Source organism: Lichenostomus cassidix, chromosome 1 (assembly GCF_008360975.1).
Source record: "Lichenostomus cassidix isolate B80296 chromosome 1, HeHo_3.0, whole genome shotgun sequence".
NCBI classification, from domain to species: Eukaryota; Metazoa; Chordata; class Aves; order Passeriformes; family Meliphagidae; genus Lichenostomus; species Lichenostomus cassidix.
This window is the reverse complement of record NC_139479.1, coordinates 773,554-794,132: the sequence shown is the minus strand read 5'-3', so window position 1 is coordinate 794,132 and position 20,579 is coordinate 773,554. Positions and strand designations below refer to the sequence as shown.

General features: G+C 50.0%; 1 protein-coding gene across 3 annotated transcripts in view; it reads right to left on the bottom strand.

Annotated features, from left to right (window-relative positions):
• SON (SON DNA and RNA binding protein) overlaps positions 1 to 16,605 on the bottom strand; it is a 38,122-nt gene extending 21,517 nt beyond the window's left edge. For 2 of the 3 annotated variants that reach the window (XM_085072966.1, XM_085073142.1), the window contains exons 1-3: positions 15,647 to 15,803; positions 14,866 to 15,029; positions 310 to 9,630 (exon numbers count right to left, since the gene is read on the bottom strand). In XM_085072966.1, coding sequence (XP_084929092.1) covers positions 310 to 9,630; positions 14,866 to 15,029; positions 15,647 to 15,780 — 9,619 coding nt within the window. In that variant the 5' untranslated portion in view covers positions 15,781 to 15,803. Of the gene's footprint in view, positions 1 to 309; positions 9,631 to 14,865; positions 15,030 to 15,646; positions 15,804 to 16,336 lie in introns of those variants that run through there. The other variant, XM_085073057.1, reaches the window with a different exon arrangement.
• Between the last annotated feature and the right edge of the window lie 3,974 nt (positions 16,606 to 20,579).

Sequence of the window (20,579 nt, the reverse complement as noted above, 5' to 3'; positions counted from 1 at the left end):
CAACTGGCACCTAAATGACCTTTGTCCTCAGGAAAATGTTATCATGGAAAATGCTACTCAAGACTGCAACATTCTTGAGAAAAGCTCTAGAACCAAGGTAAAACTGGCTCTAAAGACACTTCCATTCACATGCTCAGTGCTGATTCTGCTCCAACATGGAAGTTCCTCCTGGAAGTCACTGCCTAAAACTAATGCACACAGTGACTTCCAAGAAATTCCTCATGAATGCTGCAGAGCTAAAATCAGACTATGCAAATCCACCCACTACCACCTAACCAGGGAACTACTAAAAATAAAGCAGTCGCTTACCCAGGTCTGTAAGACGTTTGGGTGATCTGCTGGAGAACTCCGAGGACCTGGACCGGCGCCGGTCGGGGGATCTGCTGTAGCGCCTTCTCCCCGAGGAGCGCGAGCGCCGCAGGCGGATGGGGGACCTGCTGGAGCTCCGTCTCCTTCCCCTGGAGCGCGAGCGCCTCTGCCGAAGGGGGGTCCGACTCCTGCTCCGCAACCGGAGCGATATCCTGCGGTCTCTCGAGTCGGATCTTCTCCTTCTCCTGTCGGTAGACCGTGACCTGTTTCTCTGAGACCTCTTGCGCCTGTCTCTCGACAAGGAACGGCGCCTTCGTGACGCCGACCTTGACCTGCTCCTCCTCCTGTGCCTGGAGCGTGACAACGAGCTGGACCGAGATCTGGATGCTCTCCTCCGTGTCGCCGACCTGGAGCGATTCCGTCTGGAGCGCGAGTCCGTATCGTATCTCTTGGATCTGCGCTGGGAGGACCTGGAGCGGCGGCTTCTAGACCTGCGTGATGACTCTTTGTCTGCTGTTTTCTCCACAGACTTGGACTGACTCCTCTGGCGAGCGGCGGACCTGGAGCGTCTCCGCCTGGACCTCCGTGAGGACTCCTTGTCTGCTGTTTTTTCAACAGATGTGGATTGGCTCCTCTGGTGGGCCGTGGACCTGGAGCGTCTCCGTCTGTACCTCCGCACGGACTCCTTGTCTGCTGGCTTTTCTACGGATGTGGATCGACTCTTCGGGCGAGCAGGAGACTTTGAGTGTCTGCTTACAGATCTCTGTGGAGACTCTTTGTCAGATGCTTTATCGACAGATTTGGATCTAGATTTTTCACGTTCAGAAGACTCAGAACGTCTGCTTTCAGGGACAAGGGAAGAGTCCTGTTCCCCTGACTGCTCAACAGGCACGGAATCCTGCTTATCTTCATCTGCCAAAGAGGGCTCTGCGTCTTCTCCCTCCTCTTCACCGCTGGAAGACTCGGACTCATGCTCATCTGACGATGCAGACTCCCTTTGTTCAGCTGTCAAGGAAGGCTCTGCATCCTGTCCCTCTTCTTCACCAGTGGTAGACCTTGATTCAGCCCCATCGGGGGATGCGGAATGTCTGTCTTCAGCTGTCAGAGGTTCCACATCCTCTGCTTCTTCACCGGCAGTAGACCTTGACTCTTGCTCGTCTGACGAGGTGGAATCTCTTTGTTCAGCAGCCGAGGAAGGTTCCACATCCTCTGCATCTTCACCAGCAGTAGATCTTGACTCGTGCTCATCTGAAGATGTGGAGTGTCTACGCTCAGCTGTCAAAGAGAGCTCCTGGTCCTCTGCTTCCTCGCCAACAGTTGACCTTGACTCACGTCCATCAGGAGACACAGAGCGATGCTCAGCTGCCAAATCCTCTGCTTCTTCATCAGCTGTAGACCTTGACTCATGGTCATCAGAAGATGTGGAGTGTCTGCGTTCAGCTGTCAAAGAGGGCTCCCCATCCTCTACATCTTCCCCAGCAGCAGACCTCGACTCGCGGTCGTCAGAAGATAGAGAGTCTCTTCTTTCAGCCGCCAAGGAGGCTTCTGCATCCTCTGCTTCTTCTCCAGTAGTTGACCTTGACTCGTGCTCCTCAGACGACTCAGAGCACCTGCGTTCTGTTATCAAAGGCTGCTCCAGATCCTCTGCTTCTTCACCAGTGCTAGATCTTGACTCATGCTCATCAGGGGAAGTGGAACGCCTCTCCTCATCCATTTCTTCATCTGCAGTAGATTTCTGGTCATGGCTCTCAGGGGACACAGATCGTCTATGTTCAGAAGTCACAGAGGACTCCAGACCCTCTTCCTCCATGGGAGACTTCAGCTCATGACCTTCCTGATATGAGGATGTGGAGTATCTACGCTCAGAACTCAAAGAGGGCTCCAGATCCCGCGTTTCTTCACCAGGGCCTGATCTCACACTGTAGTTGTCAGGAGACATGGAGCACCCACCTTCAGGCATTAAAGCAGGCATTGCATGATCCCTTTTTTCAACAGGGATGGATTTCAAGTAACTGTCATCAGGGGACATGGAGGCTCTATCATTCAGTGTCAAAGGTTCAAGACCATCTACTTTTCCATCGGTGGTGAATCTCAACTCCTGCCTGTCAGGGGATGCTCCATGCTCATTTTCAGGTGTTGGAGAATGCTCCTGCACATCTTCTTTCTGAAGAGAGGTGAAACTCACCTCCTGGCTCTCAAAAAAGAGATGGTCATGTTCAGCTGTCAAAGCAGAATCCACACCCTCTGGTTTCTCAGCATGTGCTGATCTCAACTCATACTCTTCGGATGACAGAGCATGTTCATATGTCAGGGAAGGTGCCTTGGCCGCTACTCTTCCAGCAGGGCTGGACTGCAGCTCCTGAGCTTCAGGGGTCATGGGACATTCACCTTCAGACAAGGACAACTCCTGCACCTCTGTTTTTGCAGCAACGGCAGATTGCAACTCCGGGCTATCGGTGAATATTGAACTTTCACTTTCAGAGGCCTCAGAAGGTTCCTCCAATTCTTTTTCAGCAGGACTGGATCTCAAATGATGCCTTTCGGGTGATACCCTGTACTCGTTTTCGACCAGCGAAGAACACTCCTGCACCTTTGATTTTTCAGTGTAAGCACAGAGCAGCTCCTGCCCCTCGGGAGATGCAGCATATTGGCTCCCTGGGACCAGCACCGGCTCCTGCCCTGCTGTGCTTTCAGCGAGGCCTGACTGCAGTATTCGGCCTTGATGGAAGATGGAATATTCACTGCCAGGTGTCAGACAAGGCTCCTGTGCCTCCTTCTCAGCAGGGCTGGCCATCACCTCCTGGCCATCAGGAGACACACCATATTCATTTTCAGCCAGCAGAGAACACTCCTGCACCTCTGGTTTTCCAGCCAGCAGTGATGGCAATCTGTGATCTTCAGAAGATGCAGCACTGTCAGGAACCACAGCCTCCTGCTGCATCTCTGCCTTCTCAGGAGAGCTGGACCTCAACTCCTGGCCCACCCAGGACACGGCATATTCATTTTCAGACACCAGAGCAGGCTCTTGCAACTTGTCAGCAGAGGGTGATCGCAGGTCCTGGCTCTCGATGGACTCCAGACATCTTTCTTCAGACATCTGATAAAGCTTCCGCAGCTCTGCTTTTTCAGCAGGGGTTGATGTCAACTCTGGGCCATCAAGCCCAACTGTGTATTCATTTTCCAACACTTGAGAAGGCTCCTCAGCTCTTTCAAAAGGGGTGGAGGGCAACTCATGACCATCGGAGGCAACAGCACACCTGCTTTCCAGCATCAGGGAGGGCTCGTGCACCTGTATTTCTTCACTGTAGGCAGATCTCAGCTTGTAGCCATCAGGGGACGCAATGTGCTTCAGTTCAGATGAATTCAGCACCTCCACCTTTTCAGCAGGGATGGGTCTCAGTTCATGACTGTCAGGCAACAGCAGAATCCCACCTTCTGATGTCAGAGCAGTCACTGGGGGCTGTAGTTTTTCAGGTGTGCCCACTGATTCACAACCATCAGCAGACACGGAGAACCCACTGTCCAGTGAGAGAGGAGGTTTCTGGATCTCCACTTTTTCAACTGCAGAAGATGTCAATTTATAGCCTTCAGGAAAGATGGAACACCGGAGCTCAGATGCCACTGACAGTTCTGCACTCTCTGTTTGCTCAAAGGAATTGTACTTTGCTTTGTGGCCATCGTGGCATATGGGAATCCCACTTTTAGACAACACCAAAGATCCTGCACCATCTATTTTACCAGTCAGGTATCTTGACTCATGCATTTCTGAAGATCTGGAGCAGTCAACTTCAAGGACCTGTGGAAGTGTTGGACCATCTAAACCTTTGTCAACAGATGATCTGGATTCATGAACTTCAAAAGAAGACACTGAAACAAGGTCAGCAGACACCTCAACAGAACCACACACAGGTGTGAGGGAAACATCTGGAGCCTTGACTTTCTCAACAGATAAAAATCTTTGTTCATTTCCATGTGGTGTCTTAAAAGACTCGCCTGCAGATAATGGAAGCTCTTCTACTGGTGCAGCAAAGCTGGATCGTGATCCATGTCCATCAGGAGACATGAAGCCAGAAGCCAGGGAAGGCTCCTGCACCTGGCTTGACTCACAGCCATCTGGGATCACAGGGCGGATCATTTCAGGCGGCAGGAAAGGCCTCTGAGGTTCCACTGCTCCAGGGCTGTCAGCCAGCCGGGAAGACTCATGTTCGGGTACCTGCAGGACCTGTGGAACCTCTGCGTGTTCACCTGGGACATGTCGTGATTCATGACTATCAGACAAGTTGGAGAGGCCACCTTCGGACAGCAGAGAAGACGACTGCATGTCTCTTTTAAGTGCTGGAGGAAGCTCTGGACCTTCTACTTCTTTGAGAGGTGCAGTTCTGGACCCATCTTCACGAGATGCAGAGAGATGGAATTCTGTCACTGAAGATGTTTCTAGATCTCCCCTTTTTTCAACAGATGAGGAGCTTGACTCAGATGTGGAGTATGGAAGTTCAGGTAGCAGGGAAGACTCCAGAGCTGCTGTTTTTTCAGTTGGTCCATTTTCTGATGTCATCGACAGTTCTGAATCTTGTGTTTTTTCTACAGATGTGGATCTCAATTCCTGGTCATCTGCGGCTTTGGAGGTATCAAATTCAGATGTAGCAGAATGCTGCAGATCTGCTGTTTTTTCAACAGATGAGGAACTTTGCTCATGACTCTCCGAAGTTTTGGAAAATCCACTTCCAAACGATGGTGGCAGCACTGGGCCATTTACTCCTTCATCAGACAAAGCTACTGATGTGGGACCATTAGAGGATTTACCTTCACTTCCAAAAGAAGATTCAGGAACAACTTCATCGAGACCCTTGGCCGACTCCTGAAGTTCAGAAGACTCCACATGCTTGCTACTGGACTTTGCTGAGGATAACTTATCTTTTTTTTCTACAGATTTGGACCTTGACTTAATACTGTCAGAGGACTTGGAACGTTTCCGTTTGGATTTTTTTGAAGACTCCTTGCGCTTTTTTTCAACAGACCTAGACCTAGACTTGAAACGTTCAGAAGATTTTGAGCGGCGACGCTTGGATTTTCGTGAGGATTCCTTCTTTTTTTCCACTGATTTGGATCTGGACTTATAACGGTCAGAAGACTTGGAGCGCTGGCGTTTAGACTTCCGCGATGATTGCTTTCGATCTCTTTTTTCTACAGACCTGGATCGAGACTTGTAACGATCTGAGGACTTTGAGCGCTGACGTTTGGACCTCCGTACAGATGCCTTCCGACCTCTTTTCTCAACCGATCTTGACCTGGATTTTGAACGATCAGAAGAACCAGACCTATGTCTGAACCTCCAGGAGTATTCTTTGCCCCCTCCCTTTTCTGAAGACCTGGATCTAGATTTTGAACGGTCAGAGGACCGGGAATGTCTGCGGCGGGATCTCCAGGAGGACAACCTCTTTTCCACTGACCGTGACTTGGACCTATAGCGGTCAGACGATCTGGAACGTCTGCGCCCAGATCTTCGGGAGGACAATCGCTTCTCCGCTGACCTGGACTTGGATCTGTAGCGATCGGAAGACCTGGAACGTCTGCGCCCGGACCTTCGGGAGGACAGTCGCTTCTCCGCTGACCGTGACTTCGATCTGTAGCGGTCAGACGACCTGGAACGTCTGCGCCCAGACCTTCGGGAGGACAATCGCTTCTCCGCTGACCGTGACTTAGACCTGTAACGGTCAGAAGACCTGGAACGTCTGCGCCCGGACCTTCGGGAGGACAGTCGCTTCTCCGCTGACCTTGACTTTGATCTGTAGCGGTCAGACGACCTGGAACGTCTGCGTCTGGACCTTCGGGAGGACAGTCGCTTCTCTGCAGACCTGGATTTAGACCTGTAGTGGTCAGACGACCTGGAACGTCTGCGTCTGGACCTCCCAGAGGACAACCTCTTTTCTGCTGATCTGGATTTAGATCTGTAACGGTCAGATGACCTGGATCGCCTGCGCCTGGACCGCCGGGAAGACACTCTTCTCTCTCTCTTCTCCACAGATCGGGACCTAGATTTGGAATGCTTTTTTCTGGAAACTGAATAGTTTCTGCTCCTAGAACGTGCTCTTTTAGAGGTCAAACGCCTGGAAGTAGAACGCGACCTTGATTTTTTCTTCCGCTTCCTAGACCTGGACTGAGACTTGGAACGGCTCCTTTTCTGTTTCTTTGAATCATGTTTTTTCTCACTGGTTCTATGGCTGCTTTTTTCAATAACATTCTCAAGCCTCATGAGAGTCTCCTTCATTCGTGCTGCCACATCAGGTTGTACATCAGATGTTTCTGAATCTCTTTTCTCTGAGTCCTCTTCCGGAGTTGCTTCTTTGACATCCTCAGCCTCTGGAGTGTCTTCCAACTGGCCTTCCTCTATAGGTTCTGGACCTGCTTCTGCATCAGTCTCAGGTACTGCAGCTGCTTCCAAATCTTTTGTCTCTGCCTCCAACTGCACAGCTGCTTCTGCATCTTTCAGCTCTACATCAGTCTGAGGAGCTGTTTCTACACCTTGTGCTTCTGCCACAGGAGTCCCTGCTGAATCTTTTTCCTCTGCTGCCTGTGAAGAAGTAAAAACTGTTTCTGCTACTAAAGGCTCAGATGTTTGAGTCTGCTCTGCATCTTCCTTGTCAATCAGCATATCCTCCACCTGTTGACTCTGCACTCCTTCTACGTATTGTACCTCAGCTGTCATTTCATGTTTCAATGCTGTTTCCAGGCTTTTCACATCCCCTGGTTCTGGAACTGCTTCAGAAGGTTTTATTTCACAAGCACCCAAGATTTCTGGAGCCTCTTCTGAACTCTTCCATTCTGCAGCAGGTTTTGCTTCTAGAACTGCTTGAAGCTCTTCTTGCTTTTCAGGGTGCAAGTATTCTGGAACAGCTGAAGCATCACCCACGGGTACCTCAAGTTCTTTACCTGTTCCAGAACCTTTCACCTCTACTGCTGCAGACTCTTTCATGCTCTCCAACCAACTCACTCCTCCACCTTCTGATGTTGGCTCCAGATAGTTTGCTTTCCTGATTTCTGAGAGCTCATTTCCTTGTGTGGCGGTCCTTGCTGCAATTCCATGTTCTACAGCAGATCCCTGAGTTTGCACATCTGTCAATTCTGTCAGTATCCCCGATGCCATATTGTTTTCTTCCACTCTGGGCAAAGACTCCAATACTGCTACTGAATGACCTACTATTTGCTCCTGAACAGATTTTGAACTGGTTTCTGAAGTTTGTGCAGGTTCCAGGATTGCATCTGTGTTCATCTCTGCTTCTGGAGTGAGTTCTGAATCCTTTCTTTCCGTCAGCACCTCGGTTTGTGAGGTTCTTGTGTGTGCCATGACCTGCGGCTGTGCAATGATGGAACTCTCTGTTTGGCTTGCATGGTGAGGTTCTCTCTCTGCTGTGGTTTGCCACGGCATCACTCCTGCCAATGCCTTGGCCTCTCTAACTGATTCCACACTTTCATGTGCAACCACAGGTTCAGGAGTCCTTTCTAAGGCAACAAGTCCTGGACTTGCAACAGTCCCATAATGCACAGCTTCTTCTGAAGCTTTCACACCTTCCACTTGTAAGGACATTGAAGCTGTCATAAAAGTGTTTGCTTCCACCACAGCTGCCGGCCTCAGGACTCCTCCGGGACCTTGTGTGTTTTCCTTCTGCAGAGATAGGGCAGGTGCCAAACCCCTCACATGTGATTCACCCTCAGGTCTCGATTCTCTCAGCAATGGAGTACCTTCTGAATCTTTTGCTTCTGGACTTCTAAAACCCTCTGCCATCTGGACCTCTGGAACAGTTCGGGGAATGAAGGTCTGTACAACCGCTGCGGGTTCTGGAGCTGCTCTTAAACCTTTTGCCTCGGCAACCACATTCACACCTGTCAATCCTGCTGGAAGTGCAGATCCCTGGCTTCTGTCCACACTCCAAGTTTCTGTCAAGACTCTGTGTTGTAGGAACATTCCTGATGCAGCCAGTGCTGTTGCAGGATCTGTGGTACCTTCCACATTTTTGCCTTGCAGACTTTCATGAGCTGCTCTGACATCTTTTACTACAACACCCACAGGTTCCATGGCTGTTTCCAAAGCTTTCACATTTCCCATAGCTGGTTCGATATCCTTCATTTTTGCAACAGCTTCTGGTCCCGGGGGTGTTTTGGCACTTTTTGTTTCTACGTGGGTCACAGGGGTGGCTGCAGATATTGTCAAAGGGTGTTGCAAAGGTACAGCTGCTTTCAAGACACTGGAACCCTCCATGCAGCTGCCCTGCGTCACGCTCAAATTCCCAGATATAACTGAGGGCTGCAGGGTGGACTCCAAAGTTCTGCTCACACCCCCCAGTTCCAAAGGTCTCTCCACACTTCTCACATTTCCCATATGCAGAGATATTTCAGTTGTTTCTGGAATTTTCACTTCTTGCCCAGCCACAGCTGTGTGAGCTACAGTCACAGCACTTGGATGCGCCCAATTTGCAGATGATGGGATTGCTGTCACACCACTTGCCAAGGACATGGATTCTGAAGCTGTTTCCAACCCCTGTGATGCACTCTGAGACACAGATTGCAGAGATGCTTCTGAGTAAGTCAACACCTCCATGGCCTCAGGCTGGAGAGCTGTATCCAAAGCTTTTACTTCCCCAATGCCTTGAGAGCTCAGAGTAATTTCTGAATCTCTTAGTGCTTCTACTGAATCTTTCTGAATCTCCGATTTACTGGACCAAGTATAATTTCCAGTATCAGCAACACTGGCATTAATAGCTACAGGATAAATATTTTCATGGGACTGTTGAATTTGTTCTTCACTAGTGCAAATTCTAGTTTGAGCTATACTAGTATTTTCTGGAATATTAGACTGGATGCTTTCTAAATTAAATGGAGGATTTGTTGCACACAAAGTCCCTTCCCCACTTCCAAGATTTTCTGCAGATTGCTGAGAATCAGTCACTGAATGAGAAACAAGTCCTAAAGCTTGATTATCAGGCCCCTCAGCTGGTTTTGAGCACAGTTCTGGCTGCACATGGCCAGCCAGGTTTGCCTCTGCAAACACTCCATGCTGTACATTCAATTGGGAGCTGGATTGCTCCAGCATCAAGTGAGGAGCCGGCTGCACGTCTGCAGGTTCTCCGGGACGTGCACTCAACTTGGATTCCTTTGGTTGCTTTTTATGCTTTTTCTCTTTCTTCCTTTTCTTCTTCTTTTTCTTCTTCTTCTTGCTTTTGTGCTTCTTGTTTTTCTTTGCTTTTTTCCTAGGAATTTCATCTTCACCAGTAGAGCTCCTTTTTGTAGACTGAGTATTACTTTTCACAGTATTTTTGTCTACATCTAGAAAAAATGACATTTACCTTGTAAACATTTATAGGACTGTATTTTAAAACTTCTTTCAGAGTAGATGTGAAGTACAAAACTGTTAAACTGTTGGACTAAAGTACAAAACTGTTAAACTTGCAAACCATGCCTGATTCCCTAAGCTACCACACACAAACAGCACACACTCCCATCCCAGCTCTTTTTCCTTCCTTTCAGGAGTCACTTTAAGTAATAAAGCAACACTTCTTTCAAAAAATCACCCAAATCTTCTTGGTCAGCAACACAGGTCCAATGGGAACACAGCTCTTTCCAAGTAGTATTATAGAGTTATGGAATTGTTTGGGTTGGGAAGGACCTTAAATCCCATCCAGTGCCACCCCAGCCATGGGCAGGGACACCTTCCACTGTCCCAGGCTGCTCCAAGCCCCAATGTCCAACCTGGCCTTGGACACCTCCAGGGATCCAGGGGCAGCCACAGCTTCTCTGGGCACCCTGGGCCAGGGCCTCCCCACCCTCCCAGGGAAGAATCTCCTCCTTATATCTGATCTAACCCTGCCCTCTGGCAGTGAGAAGCCAGTGCCTTGAAGAGAAGAGGGGACGATTCTGGGAACTACCACCCTGTTAGCCTCACCTCTGTGCTGGGAAGATCATGGAAGAGATCCTCCTAGAAGCTCTGCTACAGCACACGGAAGACAGGGAACTGATTTGAGACAACCAGCACGGCTTCACACATTGAAAATCCTCTCTGACCAATGCAGTGACCTTCTGTGGTGGAGCGACTACATCAGTGGGTAAAGGAAGAGCTACAGATGGAATTTATCTGGACTTCTGTAAAGTGTTTGACACAATGCCCCAAAAACATCCTTCTCTCCAAACTGGAATGAAGAATTTGGTAAGTGCAGTGTTAGGTGCAGTAACAGTTGTTTGGATGGTCACATCCAGAGGGTAGTAGTCAAAAGCTCAGAGTCCTGATGGACATCAGTGACCAGTGGTGTCCCTCACAGCTCCCTAGTGGGACCAGTGTAACTTTACTTAATGAAACAGTGCTAGTCAGTATCTTCACTAATGACAAGGGGATCAAGTGTATCCTCAGCAGGTTTGCAGGTGACACCAAGCTGAGGGTGGTCCTCTGAAGGACAGGGCCATCCAGAGGGAGCTGGACATGCTCAAGAAGTGCCTCACTGGTATCTCACGAGGTTTAACAAGACCAAGTGCTGCACTTTTGTCAGGGCAACCTGGGATCAACCCAGGCTGGGATGAGCAGATGGAGCAGCCCTGGGAGAGCTGCAGCTGCCCCAGCCCAGAACCCCCTGTGCCCTGGGCTGAGCCCAGCATGGGCAGCAGGAGAGGGATTGGGATTGTGCCCCTGTGCTCAGGTGAGAGCTCACCTGCAGAGCTGCTCCAGCCCTGGGGCTCAGCACAGCAAGGAGCTGGAGCTGCTGGAGAGAGTGCAGAGGAGGCAGCAGGATGAGCAGAGGGATGGAGCAGCTCTGCTGGGAGGAAAGGCTGGCAGAGCTGGGATTGTTCAGCCTAGAAAGACTTCAGGTGACTTAACTGTGGCCTTCCAGTACCTGGAAGTATAGTAAAGATGGTGGAAGACTATTTACAAGAGCTTGGAGTGACACTACAAGGGGGAGCAGGTTCAAAATGAGGAAGAGTAGGGTTAGATGAGATATTAGGAAAAAATTCTCCCCTGTGAGGGTGGGAAGGCCCTGGCACAGGTTGTTCACGGAAGCTGTCCCATCCCTGGAAGTGTTCATGGCCAGGCTTGACAGGGCTTGGAGCAATGTGGGATAGTGGAAGGTGTCCCTGCCCATGTCAGGGGGGGCGGAATGAGATGATCTACAAGGTCCCCTTCCAACCCAAACCATTTATGATTCCCCTTTGTTCTGTCCCTGCAGCCCTTGGAAATTGTCTCTCTCCATGTTTCCTGCAGCTCCTTCAGGCCCCAAAAGGCCACAATGAGGTCACCCCAAAGCTTCTCCTCTCCAGCCTGAACAATCCCAGCTCTGCCAGCCTTTCCTCCCAGCAGAGCTGCTCCATCCCTCTGCTCATCCTGCTGCCTCCTCTGCACTCTCTCCAGCAGCTCCAGCTCCTTGCTGTGCTGAGCCCCAGGGCAGGAGCGGCTCTGCAGATGGGGTCTCACCTGAGCACAGGGGGAGAGAGGTTAGATGTCCCTCCACGGCCACTCAGGGGAGCAGGAGGCTGGAGATGTGCTTTCAAACCCCCAAAGCTGCACAGGGAAGTAAACAAGAATTCGCATTTTCCAAACCAATTACCTAAGTGGGGACTTATGCTACAAGACCTGACCAGCCACTCTACGCTGCTGTGATTTAACCTCCAAATGAGCTCAGTGTTGCCACTGTGTTAGAAATTCTGTGTGTATTCACTGACCAAGCTGCTCACTAGAGTCTAACAAATCTGGGCCAACAGCCTCTACGTCCCCAGTCCCAAACCCACTTTAAGGCACTGCAGGCTGGAACAGCTGCTGGGACAGGACTGCAGCTGCCATGAGCCACAGCAAAGCTACATGTTCCTATTGGGAGCATTTGCTTGCAACAGGTAAGCAACAAATTCAGGTGACTGTGGGGACAAACAAGAGACTGTGGGGAAGGGAAATAGGGAGACTGAGGTTTCCATCACCACCTTTTAATTCTGTACCTCATTTCCCCCTGGATTTAACCTTTGTTAACCTTTGTTCTTGCCCTTCTGGAGACCTAATGCCACGTTTTCAGGAGAAACGCACTTCTTTAAAGGCAATTTGCGGGGATTTCTGTGAAATATGAGCTGTACATTTGAGTCTGTTTCCGTGTTTCCTTCAGTATCTATTTATAAAGGCCAGGGCAGCAGTACAGACCTTCCAATTAGAATCTGTGATCCCAAACCTCACTATTTTCCAAACACGGCAAAATCGTGCAAAAGCTGTTGGTAACTGCAATACTGTTAAATGAACATAACTTAGGATTCCATAACAAGTATCTTAGACACATATTTATGGAATAAGCAACTTAAAAATAGTTTTTGCACCAACATTGCTGTGAATGCATTGAGAGAGAACAGTGAAGCAGAGTCAAATTTATGAACAAAATGTCCAGCCCACAGCTGGAGAGCCCTGTTACTCAGTGGGTGAGCAACTAGCCCACAGGTTGGGTACAAAGGGTGACAGTGACTGAGGTGACATCTGGCTGACACCACTCACTAGTGGGGTTTTGCAGCACTCCATTCTTGGCCCAGTTCTCTTCAACATCAACATTAACAATGTTATGACTCAAAGGGATAGTTTGTCTTCTGAGGACACTAAACTGGGAGGAGCTGTCAACTCCCTCAAGGGCAGAGAGGACCTGCAGAGGGACCTGGACAAATCAGAGATCTGGGCAATCACCAACCACGGAGATAACAAGGGAAGTGCCAGATTCAGCATCTGGCATGGGCAACCCTGGCTGTGGGGATGGAGAGCAGCTGTGGGAACGGCCCTGGGGTCCTGGTCCATGGCCAGGTGGATCTGAGCTGAGTCAGCAGTGTCCTGGCGGCCAGGAGGAACAGCCCTGTCCTGGGGAGGCACCAGGCCCAGTACTGCCAGCTGGGGCAGCCTCACCTCGAGTCCCAGGGGCAATTCTGGGCACCAAAGGTTAAGGAAAGTGCTAAAGTTCTTAGAGAGTGTCCAAAGGAGGAACAAGAAAATGGTGAAGGGTCTGCCACAGCAACACAAGGTCACCTGGTCTGTTCAGCCTGGAGGAGCCGGAGGGCAGAGCTTACCCAGGGGCTGCAGCTCCTCCTGAGGGGCAGCACAGGCTCAGGCTGCAGCTCAGGAAAGGTTGTTCCCCCAAAGGGTGCTGGCACTGCCCAGGCTCCCCAGGGAATGGGCACAGCCTGAGGCTGCCAGAGCTCCAAGAGCCTTTGGACAGCACTGCCAGGGATGCCCAGGCTGGCATTGCTGGGGGTCTGGGCAGGGCAGGGGTGGCACTGGATGATCCTGGGGGTCCCTTCCAACTCAGAATATTCTGTGATTCTATCAAATTAATTTTCCTAAACAGATAATTAATTAGATTCAGATAATCAGATAATCTCTCTTGTCCAACTCCTTTTTAGATATGGACAGTGGGAACATTTGCCACAGAGTAAGTTTTAAACTTCCAAGTTAACAGACCTCACTTATTTATAACTGTGTGACCTTGCCTCAGTCCTCCACAAAAGAACAAAACAAAACATAAACAAATAAAAGTAAAAATCACGCAACCAAACAAAACAAACACACAAAACCACCCAAAAAAACCCACCAACTGTCCAAAAACCTACCAAAACCCCCCATGTCAGCCTAAAGTGCCACTCATACAGCACAAATTAAAAACTTGAAAATGCTCAAGGTACACAAACCACTGAGCAATAAAACACAAAGCAATCCCTAACTCCTGCAAACAGAATCTCTGAAATTAACGATTATCCGAGCTGCCTCTGGAACTGTACTCACTCAGCACACTGCAGCCACCTCTGTTTCAACTCCCAAAAATGAGAAATGAGATAATTACAGCCTTCATCACCTCACCAACCCTCCAGAGTCAGAAATTTGACAGCAAAGACCAGTCCCATGAGAGGGGACACTCAGATGTAAGTTTTTGGCATAAAAAAATCTAGTAATTTATTCAAATTTTGAGATTGACACATCAAAATTCCGTGGCAAGGCTGCAATGTGAGTACCTACACTTTAAAAGTAAGTTCACTACAAAACAGCAAATCATCTTTTGACAGAACAGTTCATCACATATCTGAATTCTAATAAGTGTTTTTTAGAAATAATCTTGAAAACCAATGCAAAGCAGAAACTGCTTCTATCAGTATCAGCTTTGATAAGAACTGCTAAGAACGGCTAAAAATGATAACTGCTAAGCTAAGAACTGCTCAGTGACCCTGAAATAGATATATACAAAATAAAGCAGAATTTATATACCTATATAGGTACAGAAACAATTTACCTGTTTTAGCATTGAAAAGGAAAAAAACCAACTTTTCCCCACACCAAGCAACACTTTCGTATAACAACTAGCTCAATTTTTAAATTATGTATTTCTCTGTCCATCTCTGAATGTAAAATCACAGTAGAAAAAAAATATTTAACCAATTCACAACAGACACACAACTTGCCAGAGAAGCAGTTCCAAGAAGCACATTTTCATCTCTATAAAACTGATTCAATTTTAGGCACAGTCACAACCTTCTTACCAAGAACAGATTTGCCAGAGAGAGTTTTATTACCTGGGTTGCACTGCAGCTCTGTCCCGAGGGCTCCGGAGAGCACTTCCTCTATTTTCTGTACTATTTGATCACTCTGACAACTCCCAGCAGCTCCAGAGGCTTCGGAAGGCCCGGCTTGCTCAGCTGGGATCGTGTCACCATTGGGCTGGCCTTCCACATTTGCACTAATCAGAAATAAAAATCTACTTAATACAAGCGATTCTGAGCCTTTTTTGGAACATTTTTTGACCTTCACGCACGTTTATTAAATCCAGCCCTTCAGACCAGCATTCCGGCCTCCTAAGGAAGCCGTGCTCGGAAAGAAGCGTCTGCCTTTGGGTTAATTTTCACTTTTTCAGCCCGGGCGCTCCGCGACTGCTGAGGCTCAGAAGCAAGGAAGGAAAAAACACATTCTGGAATGTGCCACATCCCCAGTGCTCGTACGACCTTGTAGGGGCTTCCTCCACAAAATAAACACCCACAAGTCGCTCTCCTCCAGCCTTCCCCTGCTCTTTCCAAGGTTTCCCTTGTTTTACGAGAGAGACTCGGCAAATTTAGCCATAAATTCGACAAACCATACAGGCGCCCGCCCCGACGTGAGGACAGCACCGAAACGGGGAGAGAGCGGGTAGGCGCGTCTCCCCACCGTCCTCTCTCGCCCCCCGGGCCGTGTCTCCCTCAGGGCGTCCGCCTGGCCGCGACCCCCTCGGCCCCGCCATGTTGCCGCCGACACGACCCTCAGGCCGCGGCCTGTCTCTCTCCGACCCGCGCTCTTCCCCGCTGGTCCCCACCGCCCCGTTACCCGCCGTACTGCTGCTGCTGCTCCTCCTGGATCTCGCGGAATTTGCTGACCACAAAGGACCGAAGGATCTGCTCGATATTCGTCGCCATGACACCCCCCCTTTCCTTCCTGCCCCGACGCGAGGCCTCCAGCATCCCACAGTGCACCGCGGCCCCGGGCGCGCGCTGACGTCCCCGCTGTAAGCCCCCTCGCGATTGGCTGCGTTCGCTGTAAGCCCTCTCGCCATTGGCCGAGGCGGCGTGTGGCTGCGAACGGCCGCTCTAGCGCGGCTCAGGGGCCATAGAGCGGCGGCGGGTTCCGGCGTGGGGGAGGAAGGTCTCGTGTCCCCTCAGCCGCCGCCGCCATGTTGTGGCGCTCCCGCCGACCCCCCCGCGCTCCGCGGCCGCCGCCGCCGCTACCGGCAAAGCCGTTCCGAGCGTGTCCCCGTCCCCCGGTGAAAGCATTAAATCAGTCCCCGGCGCTCCGCGCCCACACCGCTGCCTCGCACAGACCCCTTCCCCACACGGACACACCGCCCCGCCGCCGCCGCTCGCGGCCCCTCTCGCGCCCCGTACGGAGGTCCGAGCCCCCGCGGCCCCGCGGAGGGCAGGAAAAGGCTCGGCGGCGGCCGCGACTGCCGGCCCCGTCTCCCCGCACTCCCGCTCCCCCTTCCCCGGCGCCGCTGCAGTCCCCGGCGCGGCCGCTGCTTACCCGTCCGAGGCCATGGCGGGCTGAGGCGCGGCGCCGACGGATGCGAGCGGGAGCGATGCCATCGGTGCCCATGGAGCGGGGCCGAGCCCCGCGTGTGCTCCGGGCGGGCGGCGGCTCTCAGGGGGCCCTGCCCGCAGCCGGGCGGTGCTGCTGCTGCCGGAGCCGCTGCTGCATCACCGCGGGGCCCTCAGCCCCGGCTCCATGCGAGAGGCGCCCGCCCGCGCTGCCTCCCTCCCCCTCGGCCCGGCGGTGACACGCACGTGTGCTCCGGGGGCTGGCGGCGGGGCCGCGAAAATTAAAGGAACAAAGGGGGAAATCCGAAGGGAGGCGGATAAATAAAGTGCGCCTTTTGCCCGCCTGGAAAGCCGGAGTTTTTCTGGCGGTGCTGGAACGCACCGAAATTAGTTTGTCCAGAATACAGCCGCCGTGGGGACCCCCTCAGTGCTGCCCCGAAATCAGTTTTTAATTATAAGAGTGTACAAACAGTCTGTAAAACTGAACAATCCCGCGGCTGGAAGATTCTTCCCACGCAGTTTCTGTAGTACAAACTTAGGGGAGTTGGTTGACATGAAATAAATTTAAAACACCTCCAAACCTGATCTGGTGAGTGGCATCCCTGCTTGTGGAAATCACTAAATGGTCTTTTAAGGTCCCTTCCAACCCAAGCCATCCTGTGATTCCATGAAAACCCAAGTATAATTGTTTAATTGCTGCTGGGTCCTAGAAAATTTCAATTTCAATATTGTTTAATAATCGCTTGCAAGACCCCTTAAAAGCAGCATCATTCTTCACTATGTCCTGCTGATTTGCCTTAATATTTGACTTTGGAGAAAAGGTGGGTCAGGGACTTGCATCAATTGGCTTACTTTTATGTCACACTGGATTTATTACATTTAAAATAGAAAGCTTTACAGTTACAGTTAAGAAGTCCTTTTACCTGTTCATGCCATGCTCACACTAACTTATTTCAGATTTACTAGTAGAACACTATGTAATTTTTGGTATTAAAGTAAAGACTGAAAGTGTTCCACTTGAACCATTTCAGACATATTTAGATTCTGCTGATGCAAATGGCCTTGTCTAGGCCAGGCACCTCACTCTCTACAAGGGAAAACATGAAGAAAGGTGCCCAAAAAACACCACAGAAGGACTTTAGTGTGTGCTGCACATTTCCCTCTGACTCCTGATAAACAAAAGTAACGTGATAACTACAAAATGTCCCTCCTCATACGCATGAGGATCCACAGCCCCACAGGAAAATAACTGTTCTTGCTCTCCCTACCTCTGCTTGCTTAATAAACTCCCTTTATTTAAACTTTCATTCAGGTTTGGTGTCAGGTAGTTTTCAGATTAATTAAATATTTTACTTTCATCTTGTCAAGACCAGTGATCATTGCTGATAATGTTCAATTAGTGGCATTATGGGACTTTATTAATATTAGTTCTGCTGCAATCATCAATATTACTTAGAGCATTTATTTATGTGACTGTTCCGTTATGGAGCAAGAGTCTGGGGCATGCTTAAATATGCAAAAACAAACCATTAAACATTATTGCCTAAGGTATTTTACAAAGTTCTTGAAGGGAGGAAAACTGTGGATTAAATCTAGTTCTATTAACAGTATTGCAGCACCATTGTAACGCTAAACTGGACCAAACGTTGCCCGGTACTCTTTGGTTTCATAGAGCAGAAAGCTCAAATATGGGACAAACTAAGGAGTTGCTCCTCTGTGGTATTTCAAGGGATACAGAGACAAAATCCACCTTTGCACAGCCCTCCCAGGCCATCCCCCTCAGCCCCTGAGGCAACTGGCTGACGGATAAAATCAAACCAACCTACTCATCGCGGAGGTGTTTCTGCCACCTCTCCCCTTTCCCCACCCGCCTCACAGCCCTAGAGCTGAGCAATTTCTGTGCCAAAGGTGCCCAAGTCGCGACATCGCTGACACGCCTCGCCCCTCCTCCGCGCCGTGCCGCGGGGCTCGCCGGGTGCTGTAGTTCCCGGCCCGGCGGAGGATCCTTCCCGCTCCCGAATCCCCCCCGGAGCACAGTAAGTCACCCGGCCGCGCTGGAACCGCTCAGGGCCGCGGCTCGCTCGGGGTCTGTGGCTGCCGGTGCTCCCCGCGCTGCCCGCGCCGGGCTGGGGGAGCGGAGGGGCAGCCGGGGCCATGTGCGCCCGTGCTCCGCAACATGGCGGGGCAGCCTCACGGCAGCGCTCCCGCGGCATCGCCTGCAGGGCAGCGTCCTCATGACTTGGCCCTCGCGGCATCCCCTCACGGCATCCCCTCACGGCATCCCCTCACGGCAGCGCTCCCGCGGCATCGCCTGCAGGGCAGCGTCCTCATGACTTGGCCCTCGCGGCATCCCCTCACGTCAGCGCTCCCACGGCATCGCCTGCAGGGCAGTGTGCTCATGGCTTGGCCCTCATGGCATCCCCTCACGGCATCCCCTCATGGCTTGGCCCTCAGAGTGTAGCCCTCATAGCATGGCCATCGCGGCATCTCCTCATGGCATCCCCTCATGGCTTGGCCCTCATGGCATCCCCTTCAGGGCAGTGTCCTCATGGCTTGGTCCTCATGGCATCGCTCTCATGGCATCCCCTCATGGCTTGGCCCTCAGAGCATAGCCCTCATAGCAGTGCCCTCATGGCATGGCCATCACGGCACCCCCTTAGTGGCAAATCCCCTCATGGCTTGGCTCTCGTGGCATCCCTCTCATGGCATCCCCCTCACGGCATCCCCTCATGGCTTGGCCTTCACAGCATCCCCTTCATGGCAAATCCCCTCTCGGGGTGGCCCTCATGGCATCCCTGTCACAGCATTGCCCTCACAGCTCTGCCCTCATGGCATTGCTCATGTGCCACCCCACATCAGCTTGGCTTTCACAGCCTGGCTCTCACAGCAGTCCTCTCATAGCATATATATGTGTGTATGTATGGAATAAGCCATAAGATGTGTATATATGCCATTATATGTATGTATATATAGCAGTTATGTGTGTGTGTCTCCACCCAAGGCACTGGAGGGATGTGTGGTGATCTGGTTTCTATAGGCTGCTTCATCCATCTATATATATATACATATATATATAGATATGGATGAATAAACCACTCTATAAATATAAATGCCATTATATGTGTGTGTGTTTATATATAACCATTATATGTGTTTATATGCACATACTGTATTTGTATATAATATACACATATATATACATATACATATACATATACATACATGTATATGTATATATATACACACAAAGCATGTGTCTCCACTCATGGCAGTGAATAAGCCATTATATATATATAAGCCGTTATATAAGTATATTTCTGTATATCTATATTCTCCCACACATATGTATATATCCTTATACATTTATAAATACATGTACAGATACAAACTCTGTGTCTCCTCAGGTTTAGTTCTAGGGGTCTCAACGTGCAGCATTTTTAATTCTACTGCACTTTAACGTATTTTAAACTGCACGTGTTTTGTTCTTTTTTTTTTTTTTTCTCTTCTATGTTTGGCTTTGAAAAAAAATGGTGAAATATTTGCTTGAAGTAAATATTAAACTTCAAACTTCTCTGGCTTTGGACTTTGACTCACTTGGATTCTTACCCTGCTGTTCGCAAAGTTGGGAGCTTACCAGGTTTTTAAAAAAAAAATTAATCTATCCAGTAGATATTGAAATTAATGAGCAGAATTAATACCTATTCCACTATTTTGTTTGTGTAGCTGAAAGGGTAACACAGAAAGGGCATTTCAAGAGCATTTCTCCCCCTCATCGTGATACAAAACAGTGCTTCCAGCATCCTACATCGCTTGAAGTGTCAAATTTAGTACTTTGAGGGTGGTTGTAAAAGTTTATGATCCTACATATTTTTAGCAGCAAAACCTGAAGGAATGTTTTGCCTAGAAAAATGCCAAATCCTGCTGCTTGGAGGATCACACCTGGACACAAGGGGCATGTCTTGGGGAGCCTCAGCTCAGGCCATGAGAGATTTGTCTAATAGTGACCTTTCTTCTTTCTTTTTGTTTTCTACACCACACTGGATGGCAGGGGGTGGAACAAGGTGATCTTAAGGCTGTCCTCCACCCCAAACCTTCCATGATTCTATATGGCCAGGTGAGAGCCAGGAATTTGTCCTAAATAAAACCCATGAGCAAAAAAAGCTTATTTAACTCAAAGCTCTAGCTAAAAACCATAATTGTCACCAGATTCTGGAGCCCTCTGAGCTACT